Genomic DNA, 25,293 nt, shown 5'->3' with positions numbered 1-25,293 from the left:
ATTCTCAGGACAACTCCCACCAGCCAAACTAAAGTCAACTGCAGAAACGTAGGGGTTCCCAAGTTCTCTTTCCTAGGAAGATACTAGAGGATGGTCCGCGGCCAAAGAAGGCATAAGCTAAGTTGGGAATGGGATCCGGGAAATAGTGGCTCCAATCTAGATGGTCTAGAAGAGACAGGGTGAGAGAGCTGCATGACAGACCTAGGTTGGAGCAAGAAATTATAAGGTGGATAAAACGACATGCGTCTAACGAAAAATAAGGGTATAAAAGGAAAATTAGGCACACAGAAAAATAAAGTACTATTAACTCAAGGAAAACCCGAAAGCTGTACCACAAAGGAAATTTTATCACAGTACATCTAGCTGACGGCGATGGGTATTTAAACAATCATATGATATCAACACGGACTCTTGATTTATCGTAAATCACGATACAATTACTCAGAAGGACGAGGAAAGCGTACGTTAAATCTTCATCCATCATAAAGGAAAGGCAATTTGGACTCAAAGTCTAAATTACCATCAATAAATAGCAATCTTAATAAATAAAAGTAACTTCTCCATCTTTTATTCCTGTTTGTTTGGTTTTTTTTAAGATTTTATTTATTTATTTGACAGAGATAGAGACAGCCAGTGAGAGAGGGAACACAAGCAGGGGGAGTGGGAGAGGAAGAAGCAGGCTCATAGCAGAGGAGCCTGATGTGGGGCTCGATCCCGGAACGCCGGGATCACGCCCTGAGCCGAAGGCAGACGCTTAACCGCTGTGCCACCCAGGAGCCCCTATTCCTGAGTTTTTAACCAAGATTATATGTTTCTTTGAAAATGTTTTAGTTTATTAAAGAACTTTTTACAAAAAGAAACCAACAGAAGACGTCCAACGGTATGAAATCCCACGTCCGCAACCCTTCCCCTCGGTTCCTGGTTCACAAAGATGCTGCTTAGTGTGTTCTGCTCCTCATCTTCTCTCTTGTGCGTTTGCCAGGTCTCTTCTACGGAAAAAGAAATACCACATGTGGTCACGCAGGAGCCTGGCCTTCTGCCCCAAGGAAAAGAAGGGCGTGGGCAGGTGTGGGATGGGACCCACGGCTCACTTACATTTGATCCTTTCTTTCCAGGCCTCTTGAGGCCCTTGCCATGAGCCGTCTTGGCCCGGAAGCTGGATACATCATCGTAGCTGTCACGCGTGTTCCACTTGGAGCCCTTCTTCTTTCCGCCAAAACCAAACTTCTGGTTTTTATAGCGCCGCTTAGCATTGGGCCTGGAAAAAAAGCAGGCTTACAGGTTACCTGCGACACTGCAAATCCTGATGAATCCCGTGGCCCACCACCACCCTTAGTTTCCGTCTATAAGCAAAAGCTCTCGGATGCTGCTGTTACCCAGAAGCTCACCCTTGGCCCTACATTCTTAACTCTAACCCCCCCAGGCAAGCTCGTCTACTTATGGTTTTTTAACCACTAGAGCAGGAAAACAAAGCAAGACCCAGGAAAGGATCCCCATCTATCTTGTGGCTCAACACGTCTCTGGAAAGCTGCTTGTTCTGACTGACGCTTGCTACACCATCCTCGGTTGTTTCCACTCCTTTCAAGGATAGTACATGCGGTTAACATTCAAATGTAATAGATTTAAAACCGGTCATCCCGCAGGAATCTCAAATTCAGCATATCCAAGATCACAGGCCATCTCCCTTCCTAGCCTGGGTTTACCTCCTGTGTGTAAGCTCTGACTCGAGGTTGGTATCCTGCCATCTAGTCCAGCCTCCTAGGCTAGAAACCTGGGCGCCAGCCTTGACCCTTCCTTCTTCCACTCTCTACACCCAACGCCATTACTGCACGCTCCTAAGTTAACTTCTTGAGTATTTCTTCCACCCGTTTTCTCTTCTCTGCCTGTTACCACTTTCAGCTCGTTACCATTGCTCTCTGGACTTTGTAGTAGCCCCTCATCGGTCCCCTGCCTCCCGCGAGTGCATCCTTTATACAAGCACCACTGTAATTTTTCAAACACATGACTATAAAGCCCATTGATGTCTTGCCTACTGAATAAAACCGAAGCTACTGCTTCTTTTTTTTTTTTAATTTATTTATTTGACAGAGAGAGAGACAGCCAGCAAGAGAGGGAACACAGGCAGGGGGAGTGGGAGAGGAAGAAGCAGGCTCCCAGCGGAGGAGCCTGACGTGGGGCTTGATCCCAGAAAGATGCTTAACCACTGAGCCACCCAGGCGCCCCTAAAACCCAAGCTTCTTAACAAGACAAACACTGTCTCTGTGACTCAGCCCAGGCGCCCCTCCAGCTACATCTCACCGAGTCCCCTTGCCCCACACTGCACTCCCACTGGTACCAAATGTTTGCTGTTCCTCATACACAAACCTGCTGCTCTCATCTCTATGCTTTTGTTCACTTGTGTTCTTCATTCTTGCTGAGCCCTGTGTTTCTCCAGTTCTCCCCGTTGCTTCTTGTTCCCCCTTCAGACTAAGCTCAGGTGGGACTCTCCTCCAGGAAGCAGCATCACACCTTGATCCCCAGACTGGGTCAGCTATTTCTAAAACGTGCTTCTGCACTATTTCTTAAATGCCTTAATCATGGCATTAATATATTCTACAGAAATTCCCATCTCCCCCAGGCCTGATGTCCAGAGATGCATAAAGGTAAACTAGGAAGAAAATAATACCCGCCATTAGCCCTTTCAAATCTGCATAATGCTATGAGGGCACACAATTTTCTCATTTTCACAGATGAGGCAACGAATATTTAGAAAGGTCAAGTAACTTGCTCAAAGCTACCCAAAATGGCAAATTCTAGACCCGAACCCTACGTCTACACTCTTAACCATCGTACTGGGAGATGAGGAATCACCTTTTACTGAGCACTTAAAATGTGCCAAATCCTTACATCACTCTACTTTAGATTTTTTTTTTTTTTTTTTTTTAGTTAATTACTTTTTTTAAAGTAAGCTCTACATCCAACGTGGGGCTTGAACTCATGACCCCAAGATCAAGAGTCAAGTGCTCTACTGACTGAGCCAGCCAAGCGCCCTACTTTAATCTTCCGAGACTGACAGGGCTAAAAGGACCCATCACACAGGCCTATAAGCCTTGGCTGCAGGCAGCACTGTGCTCTCTCAACTCTGAGGCTACTCCTGTGGAGGTCCCCACCGTGCTCACGGACTGCTTGCCCAGTACCCACCACAAAGCCAAAGCAAAACACTTCATACCCCTTCTTCATCTGCTGGCCTTTTGCTCCTTCCTTCGTTCTCCGTGCAACAGGTTTCTGATCCCCCTCAAGGAAATCCAGTTTATCAGAAAAGCCTAGGGGGTGAAGAGGTACTTTGATCAGCACCAACGCATTTTAAGAAAAGCTGAAGCTTCAAAAGAAGCTTGTTACCTGCTAAGTTAATTTTAAGAGGCACACCCTGCTCCCCGCACCATTCCCAAACCTTAGGTCCGATGGTTCAAGTCAATCAAGGCTCTAGAGCAGCAGGTGTTAAAATTAGCAGCGCCCCTGCTCCCCTATATCCTTAGAAGGGAGAGATACTGACCTTTCTGATATTTCTTAATGGCATTCATCATATGTGTCTTCTCTCGCTGCCTCTTGTGAAGAACCTCTGTTTGCACCTGGGACATAAAAACAGGGCTGTCACATCCACTCCAGACCATCAACATCCAAGTGTCTCCATCCTCTTGGTAACAGCGCTGTGCTACCATCACCACTGAACATTCACTATGTGCCAGAACTAAGTTAAGGCTCTAACTATATTCTTAGTTTATCTTCTCAACTACCTTGTGAAGCAGAAATTCCTATCACCCCCTGAAACTGAAGCACAGAGAGGTTAAGTAACTTGCCTGAGTCACACAGTGAGAAACTGCACAGCTGAATTCACACCCGGGAGTCTACACTCTTACCCCATTACACAATCCTGCCTACAAAGCCAGGCCTAGTTTTACATCGAGGTCTAGGGCCATATCCGATTCTCAGATTAAGTATCTAGCCCCTACCGTTAGTAGGCATGAAAGTATCAACAGAAACAATCTCCCAAAACACCAAAAAGAAAAATAGCTGTAAGGACAAAAGCAGATGCTTATACTCGAAGGCAGGGTTCCTCAATCTCAATACCACTGAGAGCTTAGACAGGATCACTCTTTATTGGGGGGTGGGGAGCCTGTCCCATGCATTGTAGGACATTGAGCTGCCTCCCTACCGTCTACCCACTAGATGCAAGTAGCACACTCCCCATCGAGACGTGACACCAAAAATGTCTCCAGGCATTGCTGAACGTTCCCTGGAAAGCAAATTATCCCCAGCTGAGAACACTGCCATGACATTTCCTCGAATTAGAAACGGTGAGCTAATGGCCCAAGTGAAGTTTTCTTTGCCTCTGATCCGTCAGGTTCTGTTACTACCAACCACCCAAGTCTGAGCTGACCTCAGCTATCAACCACCGGATCAATCCGGTAAACGCACAGCTGCCCGTCTGCAGCGAACAGGACGCTGCTCTACTCTTGCTCCGCTGAGGACCCGCCAGTGAAGTGACTCCAAATACGGACAGCAGCTCAGCGCCCCAGACCATGAATGTTTATGTCCAAAATGCTGACAAAGCCTGAACACTTGTGCTAATCCTCTTCACATTCACTTCTTCCCACAACCCTGACTTTAACTCCTGTCATCTTCTTTCCTAAATAACCATGAAATAAAGAAGAAAACCAAGAAGCGTTTCCCTAGAGTCTACATCAGAACTCAGACATCGCAGTTCAAGCACACAGGCGCCATTTTCCCTCTCAGCCGGATGACAGTCAACAATACGGTTCTTTCAAACATGTGACAATCCTCTAGGCCAGGGATTCTCCAAAGCAGGATGCATCTCAGAATCATGTGAGAAGTTTTTGGGGGAAGGCAAGACAATACACACGGGTTCCCAGACATTCGGAAGCCTAGAACTCTGTTTTGAAAGATTTCCCCCGGTGATTTTGCTGTGAGGGCAGGTTTGGACCCCACTGATCTGGACCCACCACTGCACTGTACAGATGTGCAAATGAAGTCCAGCAAAATGAATGACTCCCAGCAGTTACCAGGCCAACCCCCGCCCCCCCTCCGTGAGACCCTGGTGTCAAGATGGTCTTTACGGATCTGAGCACACATGGCTCCTCTGAGGGCAGATACTCAACACAAGACGGAACACACACAGGGCACGGAACCAGATCTGACCCTGGCACCCCAGCCTGACAACACTCGGCCGCACCCTATGCCCGCACACTTTGCTTCTCACCTTCTTCCCGTATTTCCTAAGTGCTCGCAGTTGCTTCGCCTTTTCAGACTTCTCCATGGCCGTCTGCTTAGCCTGCAGCTTCTGTCGAATCTAAAACACAAAATGTTGTCAGCTTATGTTATTCGAATCTGGGCTGACCGCTGCTTAGGGTGCACTGGAGCGGGAGCGGATCTTTCCAGTTCTGCAAACTGGGGCTCAAAGGAAACCTGGACAAGAGGCCCAAAGGCTGAGCACTTTGTCCAGGATACCAAAAGTATCCGTGGTAGAACCTGAAAGGGACCTTCCACTCCCAGTGCTGTCTGTTCCCTTATGCAAAACTGCCTGCTTGCCACTTTGCCAGGAGAAACTAACTTCTCCCCAACCCTACTGTCTGCGGACTGAGGTCAAACCAGCATGCAGCCTCAGTTCCCTTCTCCAATATACCAGACACACGTTTAGAACTCAAACCGGTATCAGGTATCCAGCCTTTTCCATCAGACCAGACATTTCAGTCAAAGGGTAAGCACTTGTCAGGGTGAGCGTACAGAGATGTCTCCCAGCTCATCTCTAGATTAGCTTCCCCAAGGACCACTGAGACAAGAGCTCCCTAAAATCCAGCTTGAGACCCAACAGAACTATTGGAATAGATCTTGGACGAAATTTTGGCAACTCTCTTCCTCCCAAAGTTAAACGAGGACCAAGATCTACCCAACTCTAAATTATACTACATCTGATATTAATTAGTCGCTCATCTTAGAGAAGAGAAAACTGAGGCCCAGAAAAAAGGAATTGTTTACAAGTTACAGCCCCAGCCCTTGGCAACTGCAGGACAAGAAGTGTGCTTCTTCTATACACCATGCCATGACCACACCAGCCAGGAAATGCAAAAGGCCATCTTAATCTCCAGAACCACAGTTCTTATAGTACTTCTCCTCCCCTTAACTGTTTAAATTAGGAAAAATCATCCTTATATTTATCTAATTGGTGGTGACTGGCATGAGTCTGAAGTAGACAGTTAAGACAGTAATTGTCCTCTGACAACCACTTTCCTATTACTGGGCTTAGTCTTTTTAAAAACATTATAGGAGATAAGCCAGCTGACCACACTTAGGTATACAGCCTCAGCTTTCCGGAGAAAACCTTTGTTTCTTACCTTCTGCATCTGCTGATCAGACTTGGCCATCTCTGCAAAATAGTCAGTGGGCCTCTTGGTAGGGACTTTGAGCTCATGAAGGCGGGGTAATACCGCCAGCACCGCAGCCTGGGCCTGCCGGTAGCTGAGGATGGAGGACAGTGTGATGTGGGACAAACTGGGAAATAAGCTAAGGGAGAGACACCTTCTATTCCTTCTCACTTGCCTATCTGACAAGGATAACCTCGGAGTTATCCATGATCAGAAAAACTCTCAACATCTGATCTCCACCAGCAGGAGTACACAGACAAATGAAAACGTAATAAAAGCCTCATTAACTTGGTATCTTGGAGAAATTTAGCCATACACTCTTTAAAGAGGGAGGGAGTTCTGCTAAAAATAAATCCGTTTAAGAGAGTAACCACACTAAAAATACCCATTAACTTACAAACTAATACTAATTATTAATTCTTATGTAGTCACTGGAAAAAGTTCATATAACCTTCCAGAATCAAGTTTTTGCTTAAATAACTGGAAGTACAAAACTTTAAAACTGAATACTTCAAAATAAAATTTAAAAATAAAATCAACTGGAATTTGGATTATAACTGGTGGACCAAGGAGCTCTTCCAACCACGCACAATCTCCTTAGCTCTTTCGAGTTTAAAGAGGCCCTCCTTCTTACTCTCAGGCTTGTGACAACTTCTGAGGAGTACAGGCTCACTACTTTCCCCACCTCCCCACTCTAAGCACAGGGACCCAGAACTCCCACACTTGAAAACATACAAGCTCATCTCGCGCTGGAAGTCATCTTCTGGATCAACAGCTTTCTGATCCTTGTTCTGAGGTGTTGACTGGGGTCCACTGACTTCCGGCACGGGTCCCAGGGTCACATCAAGCCTTTCAACCCATTCCAGATCCCGCTTGAATTCAGCCAAACACTGCTTCAGGCCACTCTAGGAAATTCAGACACTGAGCCAGCATGAAGGACACGGGCCAACGGATAAAGCTCGCAGCCCCAACAACCGGGTCGGTAATTGACCCTCCTGGCAATGCGCAGGCTGCGTCTTCCCTGGGACAAGAACCCAGTGTCACAAACACAACAGTGTCTTGTGAGCATCCCGTGTCCCAGGACCCCCGACCAGGCGCCCGACTCACCACGTCGTTCACAGCCTTCTTCGGCCCCTCCAGCACGACATTGAGGCCTGGCTTCAGGAGTCCTCGGGAAAACGCATCCTGCAACTGCAGGGCACAAGCGGCAGTCAGCACCGGGGGAGTGAGGACCCGCTCCCGCGCCCAGCCCCGCGAGCTCGGCTGCCACCTACCTCTCGGTCTGTGACCAGAGAATCATCAGAATCCGAGTCCGAACCTGACAGGGGGGGAGTGTCCATGTCGCAACGAGCGCGCGCGTCCACTCTAGTCGACGGTGCCGGGTGGCCCCAGGCCCGCGCGGCCGGAAAGGGGCGCCTCTCGCCGCGGCGGCCTGCCCGCCGCCCTTGCGCTCACACCGCGGCCCACGTGCACCCGAGCAGGTGGCCCCGGCACCGACCGCTCTCTGCCGCGGCTGAACTTTTCCACCGGGACTTCCGCTTCCGGCCGCGGCAAGGGCACTTCCGGTTTCCCGTTGCTATAGGAACCGCTCCGGCGTCTGAGAGAGTCAGGATTGCTTGGGACCCGCAGGAGTTCTACCGCCGGATACACGAGTAGTCTGGCGATCCCGAGGCAGGAAGCGAAAGGTGGGAGCGCGTAGCTGGGGGCTGGCCGGAGAAGCAGGCAGCCGTGAGGAGCGAAGAAGAGGGGAGAAGCAGGAGCCCCGCGCAAGAGGGGGTGAGGTGCGCGCTGGAGGGGCGGGGGGAACTGAGGAAGGCTCCGGGGCGGGGCCGGGGGCGGGGCCGGGGCGTGTCTCCACCCTCACCGGCTGTGCTGCATGTTCAGCAGGACTTCGTGGGCTACCATGTCGACCGTGGTGGCTCAGTCGCTGCACGTTTTTGGTCTTCGATCCCACGTGGCCAACAATATCTTCTTCTTCGATGAACAGATCATTATATTTCCTTCAGGAAATCACTGTGTGAAATACAATGTGGATCAGAAGTGGCAAAAATTCATTCCAGGTAAAAACCCTTTTCCATCCTCACACAGACATGAACCGTAGATGTCAAATATAACCCCATAATCCCAACAGCGTTACCGAAAGGAAAGTTTTTTGGCCCACTTAAATACACGTGTTCCATCATATGAATCGAATGTCTCAAATATGTTTATCCATTCTAGTGTGGGTGGGGATTTGGGAAACAATAGTTTTTTGCTATTACAAAGCATATGCCACTATGAAGCTTCTTGCATCTGTGTATGCCCATCCATTTGCACACATTCTGCAGGGCACGCAAGCCGGACTAAACTTACCGGGTAATATGGTAGTACTGGTTCATCCTTCCACCAGGATGCACGAGAGGCACTGTTCCTTCCCAACCTCTCCATCCTTTGGCATTGTCCAACTTCCTAAGTCTTTGCTAAGCTGGTGGTTGGGAAAGAGTATCTCACTGTAGTTTTCGTGTACATGTCTCTACTACTACTGAGGATGACTAGCTTTTCACGTGTTTATGGGCTGTTCCTACTTAGTCTTGTATGAATGCCCTGCTCAAGTCTTTTATTCATTTTTTTCTTTTTCTTTTTTCTTTTTGATAATTTTCTTATTGATTTATGGGCACACTTTATATATTCTCTATAGAATTCCTCCCACTTTGGGACTTGTGTTTTCTCCTTCTTTGTGGTATCTTGATGAACAGAAATCCTTAGTTTCAGTGAAGTGCAATTTATCAGCCTTTTCCTTTTTCTGTCTTAAGGAATTCTTCCCTACCCCTAGATTATTAATATATTCTCCTATATTGTCTCTTTTATGCTTTATACTTTTGCCTTTCACCTTTTAGGCTCTGAGTTAGGAGGGTCTTTAGTGTGTTAGGGGAATAGCAAGGAGACCAGTGTGGCCAGAGTGGAGTGAATGGAGGAGTGGGGAAGGGGAGGCCAGATGAAGAAGTACCACAGCTTTGTACTCTGATGAAGGAGGAAGTCATGGAGGGCTTCTGAGCAGAGTAACAGGATCTAACTTAGGTTTCAGCTACTGTATAGAGAACAGATTTAAGGAGGGGAAGGGAGGAAGCAGGAGACCAGGTGAGAGAAGATGCTGGCTTGGAGTGGGGTGGTGGCAGGCAGTAGGGATAGTGATAGAAAAGACGGAAGAAGGAGCAGATCTTGTGGAGGGTATGGGGAGCTTAGTTCTTGACATGGTAAGATTGGGATGCCCACTAGTGAGGCAATGGAGATCTTAAGTGAGCAGTTTTATTTTGGGTCCGGATATAATGAAGAGAGGTCCAGGCTGGTGATAGAAATTTGAAGGTCATCCACACAGAGATGAAATATAAAGTCACTCAAATGTCAGAGATTGTCTTAAGGAGTGAATGTATTTATAAAACAGTAGAACCAAAAAGAGTGCACTCTGGGACACTCCTACATTTAGTGCTGGAGAACTGGGGAAGAGCCAGCAAAAGAGTCTTCAAAAGAGTAACCAAAAAGATTGGAGGAGATCCATGCAAGAAGTGAAACTAGTTCAAGGAGGAGTCCGTCATCAACTGGGTTAAAACAGTACGAAAGCATTTTACAAGCTCTGCAATCAGCCAATATATATTAAGCACCCATTTGGTGTCAGGCAGTGGTGATTGGATGAATGGATGGATGGACGGACAGATGGGTGGATGGATGGGCAAGAAAGCCATGGCCCTGCCCTCTAGGAGCTCTGTGTTGTTGTGGAGACAGGTGTGTATTCAAAGGAGCAGGACTTGGAAATGAGGACAAATGCTATGTCAGGTATGGCCCTGGCGCAAAAGCACACAAGGAAGGAGGGAGAAGTTTTCCTTTGCCTCCTCCGGGCAGTCTCATCCATGCTTACAGTTTCAGCGAGCCACTGTGACTCTCACCTCAAATCTGCATTTTCAGTCCCAGCTCGTCCCTGAGCTTTAGAATCATGTACAACTGTCGGCTCGACCTCTTTACCCAAATGTCCCACAGTGTGTAGCTCCCACACAGTATATCCAGAACTGAATTGTCCCCTCCTTTTTGCTCCCTCTCTTCCCTTAAGACCCTCCTTTGCCAGATTGTCAAATACATGATAAAGCTATGATTACAAAAATAATGTAGTGCTGGTATAAATATCCCAGAAACCCAGGTGTATATATTTATATACGTAAATGAACTTGATATATCATTAAGGTGGCATTAGGAATCTGCTGGGACAACTAGTGAGGTATTTGGGAAATGGGAATCAACTTAAATTCTCACTTCATGCCTTTTACCATCCTGAACCCAAGATGAAGTAAAGGTTTTAGGATTAAAAAACAAAGAAATCAGAAAAAAACTAGAACCAAATAAACATGAATAAAAATAAAATCCTTGGGGGGCGCCTGGGTGGCACAGCGGTTAATCGTCTGCCTTCGGCTCAGGGCGTGATCCCGGCGTTACGGGATCAAGTCCCACATCAGGCTCTTCTGCTATGAGCCTGCTTCCTCCTCTCCCACTCCCCCTGCTTGTGTTCCCTCTCTCGCTGGCTGTCTCTCTGTCGAATAAATAAATAAAATCTTAAAAAATAAATAAAATAAAATCCTTGGATGGGCTGTTTTCAGCAGAAAACGGTGGACGTCATCTTCACCGTGACCCCTAACTTCCCCTCTTCCTCCCACCTCTCTGTGTTCCTTCCCAGCTGTCACCCCTACTCTCCGTCACCAGATGTCAGTCATTGTTCACGTCTCGCCTTCCTTCCCGGGCCTCACTCAGGCAACCACCGGTCCGACTTAGCGTTTCTCTCATCTCCCATCCCAGCCTTCATACTGCTTGTCACTACCATCCTGTGTTTGAAATAATCTGCCCCCAGGTTTCCCTCCCTCCAGGACTGTCTCCTACACAGTTGCTAGAGGGACCGTTCTTTTTTTTTTTTTTTTAAAGATTTTATTTATTTCTTTAACAGAGATAGAGACAGCCAGTGAGGGAGGGAACACAAGCAGGGGGAGTGGGAGAGGAAGAAGCAGGCTCATAGCGGAGGAGCCTGACGTGGGGCTCCATCCCAGAACGCCGGGATCACGCCCTGAGCTGAAGGCAGACGCTTAACGACTGAGCCACCCAGGTGTCCCTAGAGGGACCTTTCTATGACACACATCTGACCCTTCCAAAAATTTCTTGGTGGCATTTCATTTGCCTCCATGGTAAACTCCAAACTCTCACACAAGGCTCCCGGTGTCCTAAAATCTGGGTTCTTTGCTGAGGCACAGTGACTCCCTGCAGCCGTTCCAGAGAGGTGCTTCACTGGCCAGACTTGCTGCAGCTCATTGTGAAGCAAGAACGCAGGGCCCACGGCGTCAGGGCTAGCCCATCTCTCCGGCCTCGCTCACCCTCCCTGCCCTGGGCTTGAATCCAGGCCGGCTTATCCACACGGCACGGGAAGCACAGAGCCTTGGGCCGGTGATACTTTTAGACACCCAAGAAAATGAATGTAATAATAATAAATCCAGTCTGCATTACAGTCTTCTTTATACCAATGCAGTCATAAAATATAATTTTTTACCATTTTATTTTTTAAACCATTTTATTAATTTTTACCATTAATGGCAGAAGAGGTCCATGAAAATCATAACACGGGCCTGATTTCATCTCCCAAATAAAGTATTTGCCACTTAATCTTTGCCTCAGCCTTTGCTTTCTAGACCACAACTTCTGTTCTCGTGCCTGTTACCTCGTGGTTGCAAGATGACTGCTCTATCTCCAGGTATCACCAACATATTCCAGGAAAATGCATCCATCTCTGGTTTTTGAGAACGCACAAGCTTTACCATAAAGCCAGTCCAGCAGATTTCTGCGGCTGTCTCATGGCCAGAACATCACATAGATGACCAAACCACGAAAGAGCCTGGGGACTCCAGCAGTTGGCCTCTCAGCCTCAAAAGTAGAGGAGTCTTGAGTGCTGGTGGCTCTGAGCATAAAGTCCTACCCTATTCCACCCCTCTAGGCCCACCTTTGGTTTCCCCTGCCTCGCATGTGATTCTCCAGCCATACCCCACTGTTTGCAGTTCTCCACCATGTTGTACCCTTTCCCACATCCACACCTTTGCTCTTCCTGTCACCTGCCCCACCTTGTCCTCCTGGCATCCTTCCCTGACTTCTCCTCCTACCTCAGCCTCAGCGAGGTACCCATCCTCGTCATTTTCCTAATACCCCAGACATAGTGGTACTGAGGGACCGCAGGGATTGACAGTTACCATTTCTGTGCCTTTCCCCCATGGGTCAAACCCACCACCACTGTGTCTGGTTCATGTTGAGTCACGGTGAAAGCACGATCTGCCCTCATTATCCCCCTTTACCTCTGTTTACAGGCTCAGACAAGAGTCAGGGCATGCTGGCCTTGTCCATCAGTCCCAATCGGCGATACCTCGCTATCTCCGAGACTGTGCAAGAAAAACCCGTCATCACCATTTATGAACTGTCATCCATCCCTTGTCGGAAGCGCAAAATTCTTAATAATTTTGACTTCCCCGTTCAGAGATTTATTAGCATGGCCTTTTCTCCAGACTCCAAATACCTGTTGACTCAGACATCACCTCCAGAGTCAAACCTTGTCTATTGGCTGTGGGAAAAACAGAAAGTAATGGCCATTATTAGAACCGACTCTCAGAACAATGCTGTCTACCAGGTACCTCCCCTCATAATAAGTATGGTGCAAGTTATGAAAAATAGGAAGATCTTGATGGAATGCTTTCTATGTGCCAGGAACAGTGCTGATTTCATTTGCATTTTTAAATTTAGTCTCTCAACGACCACACGTGGTCTGCATAATTATTATCTTACTTTTATAGGACCAGGCTAGGATCTGGTACTCAGCTTTACAAGTTCAAGAACTCAGATCTGCTCATGTTCAGAGATATTAGCCAGTCAGTGTCTCAGGAATGGACTCCCATTATTCTCACGAGAGGCTGGTGGTTAACCCAGCATGTGACAACCAGAGTACTCCTATCATTTACCTGGTGTAGTTCCTCCCTAGTGATAGAGAACTCGGGAGGTGAAATTAGTAATCAGAGGTTACTTGGTGACCACAGAATCAGACCAAAGGCAGAGAAAGCCAGAAGATTATTTCATTTGGCCTTGGTGATGTCGGGTCCAGCACCCCTATCCTGAGTAGAGTACATCCTCTCCAAGAGATTCAGTAAACATTTATCGGATGCCCAATCTGAACCCAGCACTGGGTATACAGAGATGAAGAAACTAGAGCCCGTCAGCTGCTCACCATCTAGTAGGGGTGCAGGTTGACCGCCATTACTGTACATCCTAGTTGGTAGGGGACTGCATAGCTCTCACTGACATGGTCCCATTCCCCCTGGACAGGGCACGTAAACCCACCAGACCCTCCTTTTCCAGCTGAGCCTTCGTTCTATTTTGTCAAGACCTGTTTATCTTCTTTTTGGCCTTGGTAAAATGATTTTTGTAGGATTCCTAGTTTAAGATGCATGGGCCCTACAAATATAATGAATCTGTGCTCTTATCAAATATGGTATCAAAATTTATCATGACTTTGTGATGCTTAAAGGATATTCTGAGCTACCTGAAATAAATGTTCACGCTTAAAATGAGAAGTAATCCCATCAAGATTAGTTTTATCCTTTCACATTTTACAGGTGAGCTTCAATCCCCAGGATAACACTCAGGTTTGTGTCACTGGAAATGGGATATTTAAGCTCCTCCGTTTTGCTGAGGGGACCCTGAAGCAAACCAATATTCAGAGGGGAGAAACCCAAAACTATCTAGCCCACACCTGGGTGTCTGATGACAAGATCATCGTTGGCACTGACACAGGCAGGCTCTTCCTCTTTGAATCTGGAGATCAGCGCTGGGAGACAAGTATAATGGTCAAGGAGCCCACCAGTGAGACCAAGAACCTGGGGAAGATCCAGGAATCAGAGAGGTAATGGCGCCCCCCTGGGCTGGTGCTCTTGTGAATATATGCTCGTCATCCCAATAGCCTTACGCCAAAAATAGCATTCTTTTAAAGCCACTCAGAACCCCCTCCCACCTTAAAATCGACTCTTTTCATCTTCCCTCTGCCTTTCTTATGTTCCTCTATATTCACGCACAAATTTGACAGTAATGACCACGGCCTAAATACAATTCTTTTTATTTTTAGACCTACTCTCATTCTATAAGCATTTCAGCATGACTAGTCTTCCAAACCACAGATTTTTCAAATAGACATTTTCTGGTGGCTGCCTAATTTTCTGATTCAATTCAGTAACTGGCCACTAAGCCCTGGCAGTGTGCAAGGTACCTTGCTAGGTGCTGGGGACAAGCATCCTCAAGGACCTCACAATTTGGAAGGAGCCGACAGACCCACAAAGAAGAGCTGGGAAGTTGTTGGTAAATCTGACAAAAGCATATGGAGTAAAGTGGGGGCTCAGGTCAAGTTTACTTCTACAGCCAATAATAGTCGTATCTCAAACACATTAGAGTGTACCATTATATGTACTAGACACCGTGTGAAGCACTTTGTACGTATTCTCACTGGAGTCTTACCCTATACAGTGCATGTTACGATCATGCCCATTTTACAGACAAGACAATGAGACTCAAACAGGTGAAGTGACTCACCCAAGATCATAACACGGTCTGCCTGGCTCTGGAGCCTGAGCCCTCCTGCACATGGCATATGATAGATCTTCTTCCTGGGTAACTTCAGTCCACTAGTTTTTACCATCCCCCACACACATGACCTCCCTTTTTCCATCGTGATTCTATTAAGAGCTTCCTAATAAGTCCCTCTGCCCTCCAGTTTGCCATGTTCCTAATCCTGCAGTGGGTCTGGTGCCCTAAGAATAAAGGCCAGACTCCTGAACTTGGCCCACATGTCCCTGCTGCTCTGAACCATCTTTACATCTGGACCATCAGCTCCTGCCTCTGTCCACCACACGTTTCACGCGCTCTTGCTTCTGGGCTCGGTCACGTGTCGTTCCTCCTGCCCCACGCCTCTGGGCACATTCACATACCGACAGAGTCCGGGTTGTTTGTCAGGTCAGCTAGGAGTTCTCAGCCTCTGCTCATCTCGGATGGGTGTACATCTTCTGTAACTGTCCTCAGACAATCCTTGTTGCCTGCCGACTGGCTGCTCCCATCCCACCCAGCTGCTCCCTAGCAGTCCTTAGCACTTGTCCCCTAGACTCTAAGCTTCTGAGGGCAGGAACTGTCAATCTTACTTACTGCTGTTTCACAGAGTTGTTAACACAGTATAATTCCAATAAATATTTGTTATGTGGAAGGAAGGAGGGACGGAAGAAAGGGAGGGAAGAAGGAAAGAGGGAGGGAGGGAGTTAAGAGAGAGGAAGGAAGGAAAGGGAGAGGGAGGAAGGGAGGGAGAAGATGGAACCCTGGATTCAAATCTCAGCCCTCCTACTTACTGGTTGTGTATCTTAGAAAACTCTCAAGCCACTTTTCCCTAAACAAAAGGAGGATGGTAATGCGTGTGGCAACCACAGTAATAATAGTGGCCGCACAGGGTGGCGAGACTACCAAATACACGTGTGGCCTTCCAGTCTCTCTTTGGAGTTTGTAGAGCAGTCCAAGGCCAGAGGGTGGCATTTTGGCTATGGGGCTCACAATGGGCGATTTCTTCCACCCCCCAAAACAGCTCCTCCTCCTCACCCCTAGCTGCACTCACCTCGTTGGGATCGTCTCTGTAAGCTTTATATGCTATTTTCTTTTCTAGCCTGATCGAATTTCCAACCATCAGTTCCCCGGTCCCTTCCTATGACCAGGTCATGCTGGCCAGGAGCCACAGCCAGCTGGCCATGCCCCAGGTGTTCGCCACTGCAGCCTATTCAAAGGGATTTGCCTGTTCTGCTGGGCCAGGCAGAGTTCTACTGTTTGAGAAGATGGAAGAGAAGGATTTTTACCGGGAGAGCAGGGAAATCCGGGTAAGGAGGGAAGGAAGAAGCAGAACTGGGGGTCCTCCTGGCATGTGTTCTCCATCAGCAGAGCACTGACAGGGAGTTTGCTGGGAGGAGAGGGCGGTAACACTGAGTAGAAATGGAGACTTGAGCCGTTTGTCCCTATGGGGAGTTTTAGGATGGAGCGGACAGAGTCGGGTTTAAAATGGGGAGGATCTGGATTTGAATTCTGGAAGAGAACTTTGGCAAGTTATATTTTCTCTTTGAAGCTTAGCATTCCCATAAAACTCATATTATGATCTATACTGATATTTAACGTCAAGTATATACTGTCTGGCACATAAGAAGCATTCAGTAAATGTTTGTGGAACAAGTGATACTTGCTATGGAAAGAGATCATCTGTGCTTGGGGAAGATCCAGGAAGGCTCTGGGTGTTTGGTGGTAATCTTTAGGGAGGGCTCCTAGAGGAAGGGTAACAACTGAGGGGAGGGAACAGGTTAGAACTACAGGTGGAAGGAACAGGTGAAGCAGAGGCACCATGGACCGGAAGCAGGTGGTGTTGTCTGGGAGATATTTTCCCTGGTGGAGAGGAACTGAAATCACTTGAAAGGAAAAGATGGGAGCTAAGGCTGGTGAAAGATCTCGAATGCCAGCCTGAGGAGCGTGTGTGTAATTCAGCAGACAGCCTGTTTTTGAACAGGAAAGCATTACACTTAAGAAAAGCAATCTGCTGATGGTTGGGGGGGGGGATTTGGGGGCACTGGGTGTGCAGTAGCTACAAGCACAGTGAATGAGCCAGACTTGACTCTGCCCTTGTTGGCGGGGTGACTTGAGACGAGTTGCTGAACCTGGCAAAACTGTGTTCCTTCCCTGAGAAAGTAGCCCGGCCCTAGTGGTCATCAGAAGGATGAACCACGGTTTAGCTGTGTAGATGACGTGTGCAGGGCTTGGTGCTCAACGAGTGATAGCAATTCCTATCGCCCTGCTTCGGCGTCAGTTCAGAGGCTTTGTTACTCAAGCCGACCGGTCGTGAGGTCTAGTCATGGCAGCGACTAGCAGGGAAAGTGGTAGGGAAAGAGCCTTTGTAGAGGTTAAGCCTATAGACCTTTCCCTCAGTAGACGTGGACAGTCAGAGATAAGGAGCTCCCAGAGATGATGCCTCAGCTTGGAAACTGGATGCCTGGGTAAAGATGCCAGTGGTAGGAAAATGGGGGCTTAGAGCAAGGCGAGTGGAAACCAAGGGGAATTATTAGAAGTTTACTTTGCCTCCTTTCGAAGCAATTCATTCTTTTGTTTGCTTAGCCACTTCACGAATATACATTGAGGGTTTACCGCGTACCAGGTTCTATGCTAGGGGCTGGGGTGCAGTAGGGAAGCAAACACGCTAACAGAACACAGCCGACAGGCAAACAAATATGAACTGAATGTCACATGGGCATCAATGCTGTAAAGACAATAAAGCTAGGAAAAGGACAGGGAGTGAGAAGGGGTTCTGTTCTGGAGAGAGTGGCTCAGGGAGGCCTCGCTGAGAAAGGTGCCATTTGACCAGAGCCCGGAATAAAGTGAATCAGTTGGCAATGTGGGTTAGACTCGGGGAGTGAGATCAGTATGTTCACACATATACACACACAGGCACACGCACACACAGCACACGCAGAGTGCTCAGCTTGTCTGGCACAGCGCTGATGCTTTATGTTTACTATTTTAAGGATTTATCATTGTGATTACTTTCACTACTCTTGCTTTCATTGAAACCCTCGTATTAGGCAAAATCACTGACAGATAAAATATAGGAACAGAGACAAAGAGGACAGAGGACAAAACTTAGCATTTCCTAATTTAGAGTCTGAGACAGAATGAGAACCCAGCAGAGGACACCGAGAAGTAGTGGCCATTCACTCGCTCATCTAACAGATGGCTGTTGCGTACCTACCATGGCCCAGGCTCCACGCTTGGTGCCCGAGATAGATTAATCAGTCATGGCCACTTCCCCAAGGACCTCACTGGAGAGCATCAAGACAGCACGTGCTCTTTCATTGAGCATGGCTATGCATGGTACTCTGCCGGGCACTGGGACACAGACAAGGTCCTCAGTCTGTGGGTTCCCGTTCTACCATGCACAGTGCAGTAAATGTGGCAGCAGAGGGCAGTTCCCTGGTGAGCACACTGAGGTGATATTAGGGCCCACTCATCCCAGGGCAGGGCAGGGCAGGGCAGGGCAAGATGCTTCTCCCTCCCAGAGCCCTCACTGTCCTGGCAGATAGGGGGTATACAGGAAGCAAGAGGGGGTATACAGGAAGACAGAACTCCAGGCAGAGGGAGGGAAACATGAGGGCCTGGTGTCCTGGCCCCCTGGGAGCCAGGTGCTGCCATCACTGCCTCAGGATCTAGAAAAGTCAAGAAGATGAGGACTGAGTAGGACCCTCTGGCTCTGGTGATAAGGAAATTTCTAAGGTTGATGAGACATTTCAGTAAATGATGCAGTGGAAGGAATTAAGAACCGAATGGGAGGTAAGGCTGTGGAGACGGTATGTGCAGGCCAGCCTTTCAAGAAGTGTGGTTGTTAGCAGACGAAAAGCAATGGCAGGGGAAAAGGAAATCTAATGTTATAATGTCTACTCGGGAACTCTAGGCCCTCTCAGGGACTGCTGGCTGGGCTGCTGTGTGACCCCTTCTCCTTTCTCTGCCCTGTCACCTGCCCCACATGGAAGAGGAGACATCACCTTCCCCTCTGCTATCCTGAAGTGCACACTGGGGTGCCTGACGAGGTGGCCCCCACACTGGGCTTCTGACAGATGGGCAAGAATGGGATTTAAACTAACACTTGTGTTCAGAGGGGGTCTCGAGCTGAGATGTGGAGAGTGACCATTTTTATGCGTGCTGCTGTCTCTTAGTCAGCCACCCATCACGTCAGGGTGAATACAAAACCCACAGAAACCGAGGTGACTCGAGCCCTCCCTTCTCCACGCGTGAGGAGGATGCTTGGACGCCTGCTGGTCTGGGAGTCTGTAAGCTGAAAGGATCTGAGAGAATGCTGAAAGCCCAAGGACACGCTGACTGACGATGTGGGAACGTTGCTAACAGTTGTCTTGCATCTCGGGCAGATTCCCCTGGACCCCCAGAGCAACGAGCCAAGTCAGTCCGACAAGCAGGACATCCTCTGCCTGTGCTTCAGTCCCTCGGAGGAAACCCTGATTGCCAGCACCAGCAAGAACCAACTATACAGCATCACCATGTCCCTGACAGAGATCAGCAAGGTGAGGCTTCCCCAGCGACACTTCCTCCAGCCCAAGGACTCGTTACCACGTGGGCAGATTTTAATGCAAGTTTGCCGAGCACACCTCGCTCAGCCTCTTCATAAGAGCCAAAGAAATTCTAATCTTAAGATTCCGCTGTAGACGCTCTCTGCTGTCCTCAGTGGGACTGCGATCGCTGCAGCCTCCTTGGAGGACACACTGGCGTCGCCGGTCAGGTTTAAACTGTGCCTCTCCTTTCACGCTGCAGTTGCGCTTCGGAGAATTCAACGTACTGCGATAGCTGCTCGTTACACAAAGACGTATGTATATAGAGAAGTTTATTTTTTCCTTTTTTGTTTTTAAATAACAAAGAAAGCTAGCATAAATACACTGCAGACATTGCAACAAAAAAGCACTATTGAAGAGAATCATTTTGAACTTCTAAGGTTCTCTTCATCAAGAAGATGTTACAATTTTAAAACTGCATGCACCTGATAGCATGCACCCAAAACACATAAAGGAAAGTTTGACAGAACAACAAGAAAAATACACCATGATCTACAATCATAGTAGGAGACTTTAACATATCTTTTTCAGTAACAGTGTTTTTTTCTTAAATAACAGTTTTATGGAGTGTTGGTGTGTTTTCACACGCCATACAATTCACATATTTAAAGTATACAATCCAGTGGTCTTGAGTGTATTCACAGAGTCATGCAACCGTTACCACAGTCAATTTTAGACCATTTTCATTGCTTCTGGCTCTCTTATTTGTCCCTGTGCATTTGAATTACCATCTGAAGTCACTTCCTTAGCCCAATACAGATTTGCTCGTGGCTACCATCTTTTTGTTGTTGTTGGCAAATACGTTTCCATGCAGCCAACAATGCATAATATACATATTGTTTTATACAGTGGCTTTTTCAGTAAGGTTAAAGAAGAGTGGGGATAAAATATGTGTTTACGTTATCTTTCATAATGACATAATACCTTCACCGGTGTTCTTTGTGTTTTTCTGTGGATTCGAATTACTCTCTGGGGTAACTTGCTTTCAGCCCGAAGAATCTCCTTTAGTATTTCATGTAAGGCAGGTCTGCAAGCAATAAAATCTTTTAGTTCTTTTTGGGAATGTTTTTATTTCACCTTCATTTTTAAGAGATAGCTTTGCTGGATATAGAATTCTTGATAGACAGTTTTTTCTTTGAGTACTTTGAACATGTTATTCCACTCCCTTTTGGCTTCTATTATTTTTGCTGAGAAATCTACTATCTATTATTTTGTTGGAGTTCCCTTGGAACTGATCAATCATTTTGCTCTTGAGGCTTTCAAGATTTTTTTTTTTTTGTCTTCGGTTTTTGATATTTTTACTATCATGTGTCTGTGGATCTCTTTACGTTTATCTTTCTTGGAGTTCATTCAGCTTCCTGGATGTGTACATTAATATTTTTCAGTAAGTTTGGGAAGTTTTCAGCCATTATTTATTCAAATATTTTTCTGCTCCTTTCTCGTTCTCTTCCCCTCTGGTACCCCCATTGTAGGTGTGTTGGTATGTTTAATGGTGTCCCACATTTACCTGCAGTTCTGTTCATTTTTCTTCATTCTTTTTCTCTGTTTTTCAGATTGCATAATCTTTATTGATCTGTCCTTAACTTCACTAATTCTTTTTTCTGCTAGTTCAGATCTACTTTTGAGTCCCTTTAGTGGATTTTTCACTCCTGTTATTGTACTTTTTACTTCCAGAATTTATATATTTTTTTTTTGAGAAAGAGAGAGAGAGAGAGAGAGAGAATGCACAAGTGGTGGGGGTGGGTGTGAGGGGCAGAGGGAGAGAATCTTTTTTTTTTTTAAAGATTTTATTTATTTATTTGACAGAGAGAGACAGCCAGCGAGAGAGGGAACACAAGCAGGGAGAGAGGGAGAGGAAGAAGCAGGCTCCTAGCAGAGATGCCTGATGTGGGGCTCGATCCCAGAACGCCGGGATCACACCCTGAGCCTAAGGCAGACGCTTAACCGCTGTGCCACCCAGGCGCCCCTAGGGAGAGGGAGAGAATCTTACGCAGGCTCTACACTGAATGTGGAGCCTGACATGGGGCTCAATCTCACAACCCTGAGATCACAAACTAAGCTGAAACTGGGAGTCAAATGCTTAACTGACAAGCCACCCAGGTGCCCCATGAATTTCTATTTTTTAAACAATTTTTATACCTTTTTGAGGTTTCCTATTTGATGTGACCTTGTTATCAGAAGTTACTTCTTTGATCATGTTTTCTTTAGTTCTCTGAACATATCTATAATGGCCACTGTGAAATCTTTGTACATTAAACCCAAAATCTGGTCACTCTCACAAGCAATTTCTGTTGCCTGTACACAGAAAAATGCAAATTAAAGCAAGTCTGAGATCTTTCTCTTTTTTTCAGTGATACTTTTCCTTGCTTTAATATTTTTTGTCTTTTTCTGCTTTTGAAATGAGCTTTCAATTACAAAATATCAATCTACACTCAAAAATGCCAGCCATTGGCATGCTGTGGAGAAGCTCACAGGTCAGGACAGACAGCAGCAGCAGGTGGCAGGAGGTGGGAAGTGATTGAAGCAATGGTTACAAATGTTCACAGGAAGCTAAAACTATCCAACAGGCTGTACCCTAATGTTAGCACAGGTTAGACTCACCACTGCCTTGGTGGGTGGCCTCAGTATCTTTGGGTTCAGATTCTACATGGCAATGTCATTTCTTCCAGTTTAGAGTTCTTGGCTTGCACTAATCATAGGGTCACCAGATGGCACTGGACCCAATCTAGTCTATTATTTTTTCAAAATGCCGTCATAGATGTACTGAGAGACTTCAGGAGCTCTACACTTCAGTGACGGTGAGTAACTTGGGTTTCTTGGCTGGATGCGTAGCTCAGCCAAAATCCTGATGCCATCAGTGAGCTTCAGGGCTTGGTACAGCATGTCCTGCCCTTCCACATTCATCTTGACCATAGTATAAACATCGTTTTCCAACTTGCTGGAAAGGGTCAGCATTTAGATGACATTCCTTAATCTAAAACTGAGGTTTGTTTTCATTGGGAAAATCCTTCCATGTTGCAAGGAAGACCTGGCACTTCCGTGTTTTGCCATCTTCTACAAAAAGCACATCGAGTGGGATGAGGCAGCCTAAGTAGCCTCAGGGCAATGTACCACACCTCTGGCTCCCCAGACAGCAAAGTGACTAGAGGAAGGGCCAACTTTTTCAGTAGCGTAGTAGTCAGAGTCCTTGGGTAACAACTCTAGAAACTTCATTAGCTGTAAGCACCAATGCTGAGTTGGCAGGAGATACCCAGGGAGTTACATGCTCACAGATGCTCTAACCTCCCAGTCATCTTTAGGGTTGTAATTAGACAGATAGTCCAAGATGAAAATCTGGCTCCATTCAGTGCACTCATTTGGGGGTATCAGCAGCTTCCTGATGTTCTGGGGGTTCAGATCGAGCAGGTTGCTGGTTGGGTGAGATTCACTGATTTCAGATAATGCTGCTACAGCGTTAGCCACCACCCCTGGATTTGAATCTGCTATGAGATCCCACAGAGAATCCAGAAATCCCTGATCTTCCGCCATTTGGGCACTGACGTCATGGAATTCTGCCACACAAAATTGCTGCTGCTGTTTTCCAAACATAGGGATCTTCATCCTTCAAGCACTTGCAGAGGGGCTCACAGAGATCTTGTGTAATCTCGTCCACCCAGATGCACGCCATGGTCCTAACTGCCAAGGCCCAAATTAGAGAAGAAAGATCTTCACAGTCCTTCACAAAGCTGTTGACAGCCATGATGGCCATGTCTGGCTGATTCTTGGAGTAGTTCATCAAATAGAGACGCATGAGCTTCTTTAATTCCAGACTGTCGGTTTGCGTACAGTTCACTACATTTGGAAAGAGAGAGCTGACGTCCTTCCCCATTGTCATGGCAACAATCACTTTCTTCACAGCCTCCTTCCTCTTTTCTTTCTTTTCCTTATTGAGTTCAGCCTTCAGTTCAAAGATTTCTCCTTTTTCATTGATTGTGAAGTGCTTGGAGTCAGTCATGGTTTGGAATCTTTTTTTTAAATTTAAATTCAATTAACATAATAGTGTATTATTAGTTTCAGAGGTAGCGTTCAGTGATCCATCAGTCTTATATAACACCCAGTGCTCATTACATCACCTGCCCTCCTTAATGTCCATCACCCAGTTACCCCACCCCCACCTCCATCCCCTCCAGCAACCCTCAGTTTTTTCCCTATGATTAAGAGTCTCTTATGGTTTATCTCCCTCTCTGGTTTTGTCTTGTTTTATTTTTCCTTCCATTCCCCTATGATCCTCTGTTTTGCTTCTTAAATTCCACATATGAGTGAGATCATTTGATAATTGTCTTTCTCTGATGACTTATTCTGCTCAGCATGGTTTGGGATCTTTAACGTGCACCAGAGGCAAGGGCAGGGGTGGCTGCAGCAGCCAGAGAGCACGGCCGGAGTGGTGGGGTCATGGATCCTGCACATCACAACTGAGAGGCCTCTTTGTAAGAATTACTTTTATAATACCAAAAATTAGAAAGTCATATCTCACCAGAGAATTCTGAGAACAAGGGAAAATGGGAACCCTAATGTGACGATGGTGGGGGTGTAAACTGGCACAGGTGTTCTAGAGAGCAGTCCGATAGTTCCTGATCAAACAGAGAGAACGCACGCATCTGGTTATCCGTGGTCTTCCCCTGGACGCAGACCAGGAACATCATCATGCCGGTCCACTAAAGAACGTGCCCGAAGGCATTCCCCTGGATGTTCGTAGTAACGGAGAGCTGAAGGCAGCCCAGAGAGTGACGTAGCTGGAAGCATACTCCAGGATGCCAAACTTAAATTAGAGGCGACAGTTATACATATGACAACATAGATGGTTGAGAGAAAAAAGTAAAACTGCAGAATGCACTCTGAAGCACAATGCCAGCTATAGAAATACCCAAGGACATAGTGGGACACATTAATTCGTGCCTTGGATAGGGAGGAACAAGAATGAAAATTAAAGAACAAAGGAATGAAATAAACATAAGATAAAAATTGGCCATACATGAATTGATTATGACAGTCTACAGCTCTGCCCCTGAGATACAAAAATAAAGAAAATAAAGATACAAAATCAAGGAACTATGAGCAAGGTCATCAGATGAGCTGAGGGGATGGGGGAAGGAGGAAGTGAGTTTAGAAGGCCTGGAAAGAAATAAAATGGCATGTAATTGGTATCTCTTGTAGATTCAGAAAGTGAACTTATTGAAAAACCTGGTGGAGTTACCGGGTCCACTGGAGGCGTGTGGTCATGAATTCTAAGTGAGAGCAGTAAGCCTGCTTGCCTGATTCTCCATCATTGTGCAGTTTCTCTGGCAGAGAGGCAGAAAAAAGACAAAAGAAAGAGAACTGCTGCTGTTTTTAAGATAAGCGAGATTTGAGTGTGTTTAAAAGCTTATAGGAATGTACCCGTAGGGACAGGGAGGTTGAAGATATTGGAGAAAGAAAGGTTAAGACATGAAAAAGGATGGGAATAATTGTGCCTGCCCCACGACCCCAGCACAGCACCTTTTCCTTCGAGGTGGTAGGGAAAGGTGAGTGGATGGAGGTAAGTTGATAAGAGGGAAAGGGCCAGAATTTGAGGGAATCCCCATTCCAGCCGTTGTCTTGCTTGTGAATGGACCTCAAATACGTGCACCTCATTGAAT

General features: G+C 46.8%; 2 protein-coding genes across 2 annotated transcripts in view; one reads left to right on the top strand and one right to left on the bottom strand.

The window, feature by feature from the left end:
- Positions 1-811: 811 nt before the first annotated feature.
- Positions 812-7,971, bottom strand: EBNA1BP2 (EBNA1 binding protein 2). Its single transcript, XM_026498324.4, has 9 exons — positions 7,694-7,971; positions 7,527-7,610; positions 7,155-7,324; positions 6,390-6,513; positions 5,258-5,347; positions 3,533-3,608; positions 3,209-3,302; positions 1,096-1,258; positions 812-989 (listed from the first exon to the last, which is right to left on the bottom strand). Exons 1-9 carry the CDS (start codon positions 7,757-7,759, stop codon positions 939-941), a joined length of 918 nt encoding a protein of 305 aa, XP_026354109.2. The 5' UTR covers positions 7,760-7,971; the 3' UTR covers positions 812-938.
- Positions 7,972-8,322: 351 nt separating this feature from the next.
- The window catches only part of CFAP57 (cilia and flagella associated protein 57), a 67,606-nt gene continuing 50,635 nt past the window's right edge, over positions 8,323-25,293 (top strand). Inside the window, exons 1-5 of the mRNA XM_026498318.4 lie at positions 8,323-8,479; positions 12,782-13,098; positions 14,078-14,364; positions 16,156-16,363; positions 19,442-19,594. Of these exons, the coding sequence (XP_026354103.2) occupies positions 8,323-8,479; positions 12,782-13,098; positions 14,078-14,364; positions 16,156-16,363; positions 19,442-19,594 (1,122 nt within the window). The remainder of the gene's footprint in view (positions 8,480-12,781; positions 13,099-14,077; positions 14,365-16,155; positions 16,364-19,441; positions 19,595-25,293) is intronic.

The sequence above is a fragment of the Ursus arctos genome, unplaced genomic scaffold (genome assembly GCF_023065955.2).
Source record: "Ursus arctos isolate Adak ecotype North America unplaced genomic scaffold, UrsArc2.0 scaffold_12, whole genome shotgun sequence".
NCBI lineage: Eukaryota > Metazoa > Chordata > Mammalia > Carnivora > Ursidae > Ursus > Ursus arctos.
The sequence above is the reverse complement of the archived record's forward strand: the minus strand, read 5'-3'. Positions and strand labels throughout refer to the sequence as shown.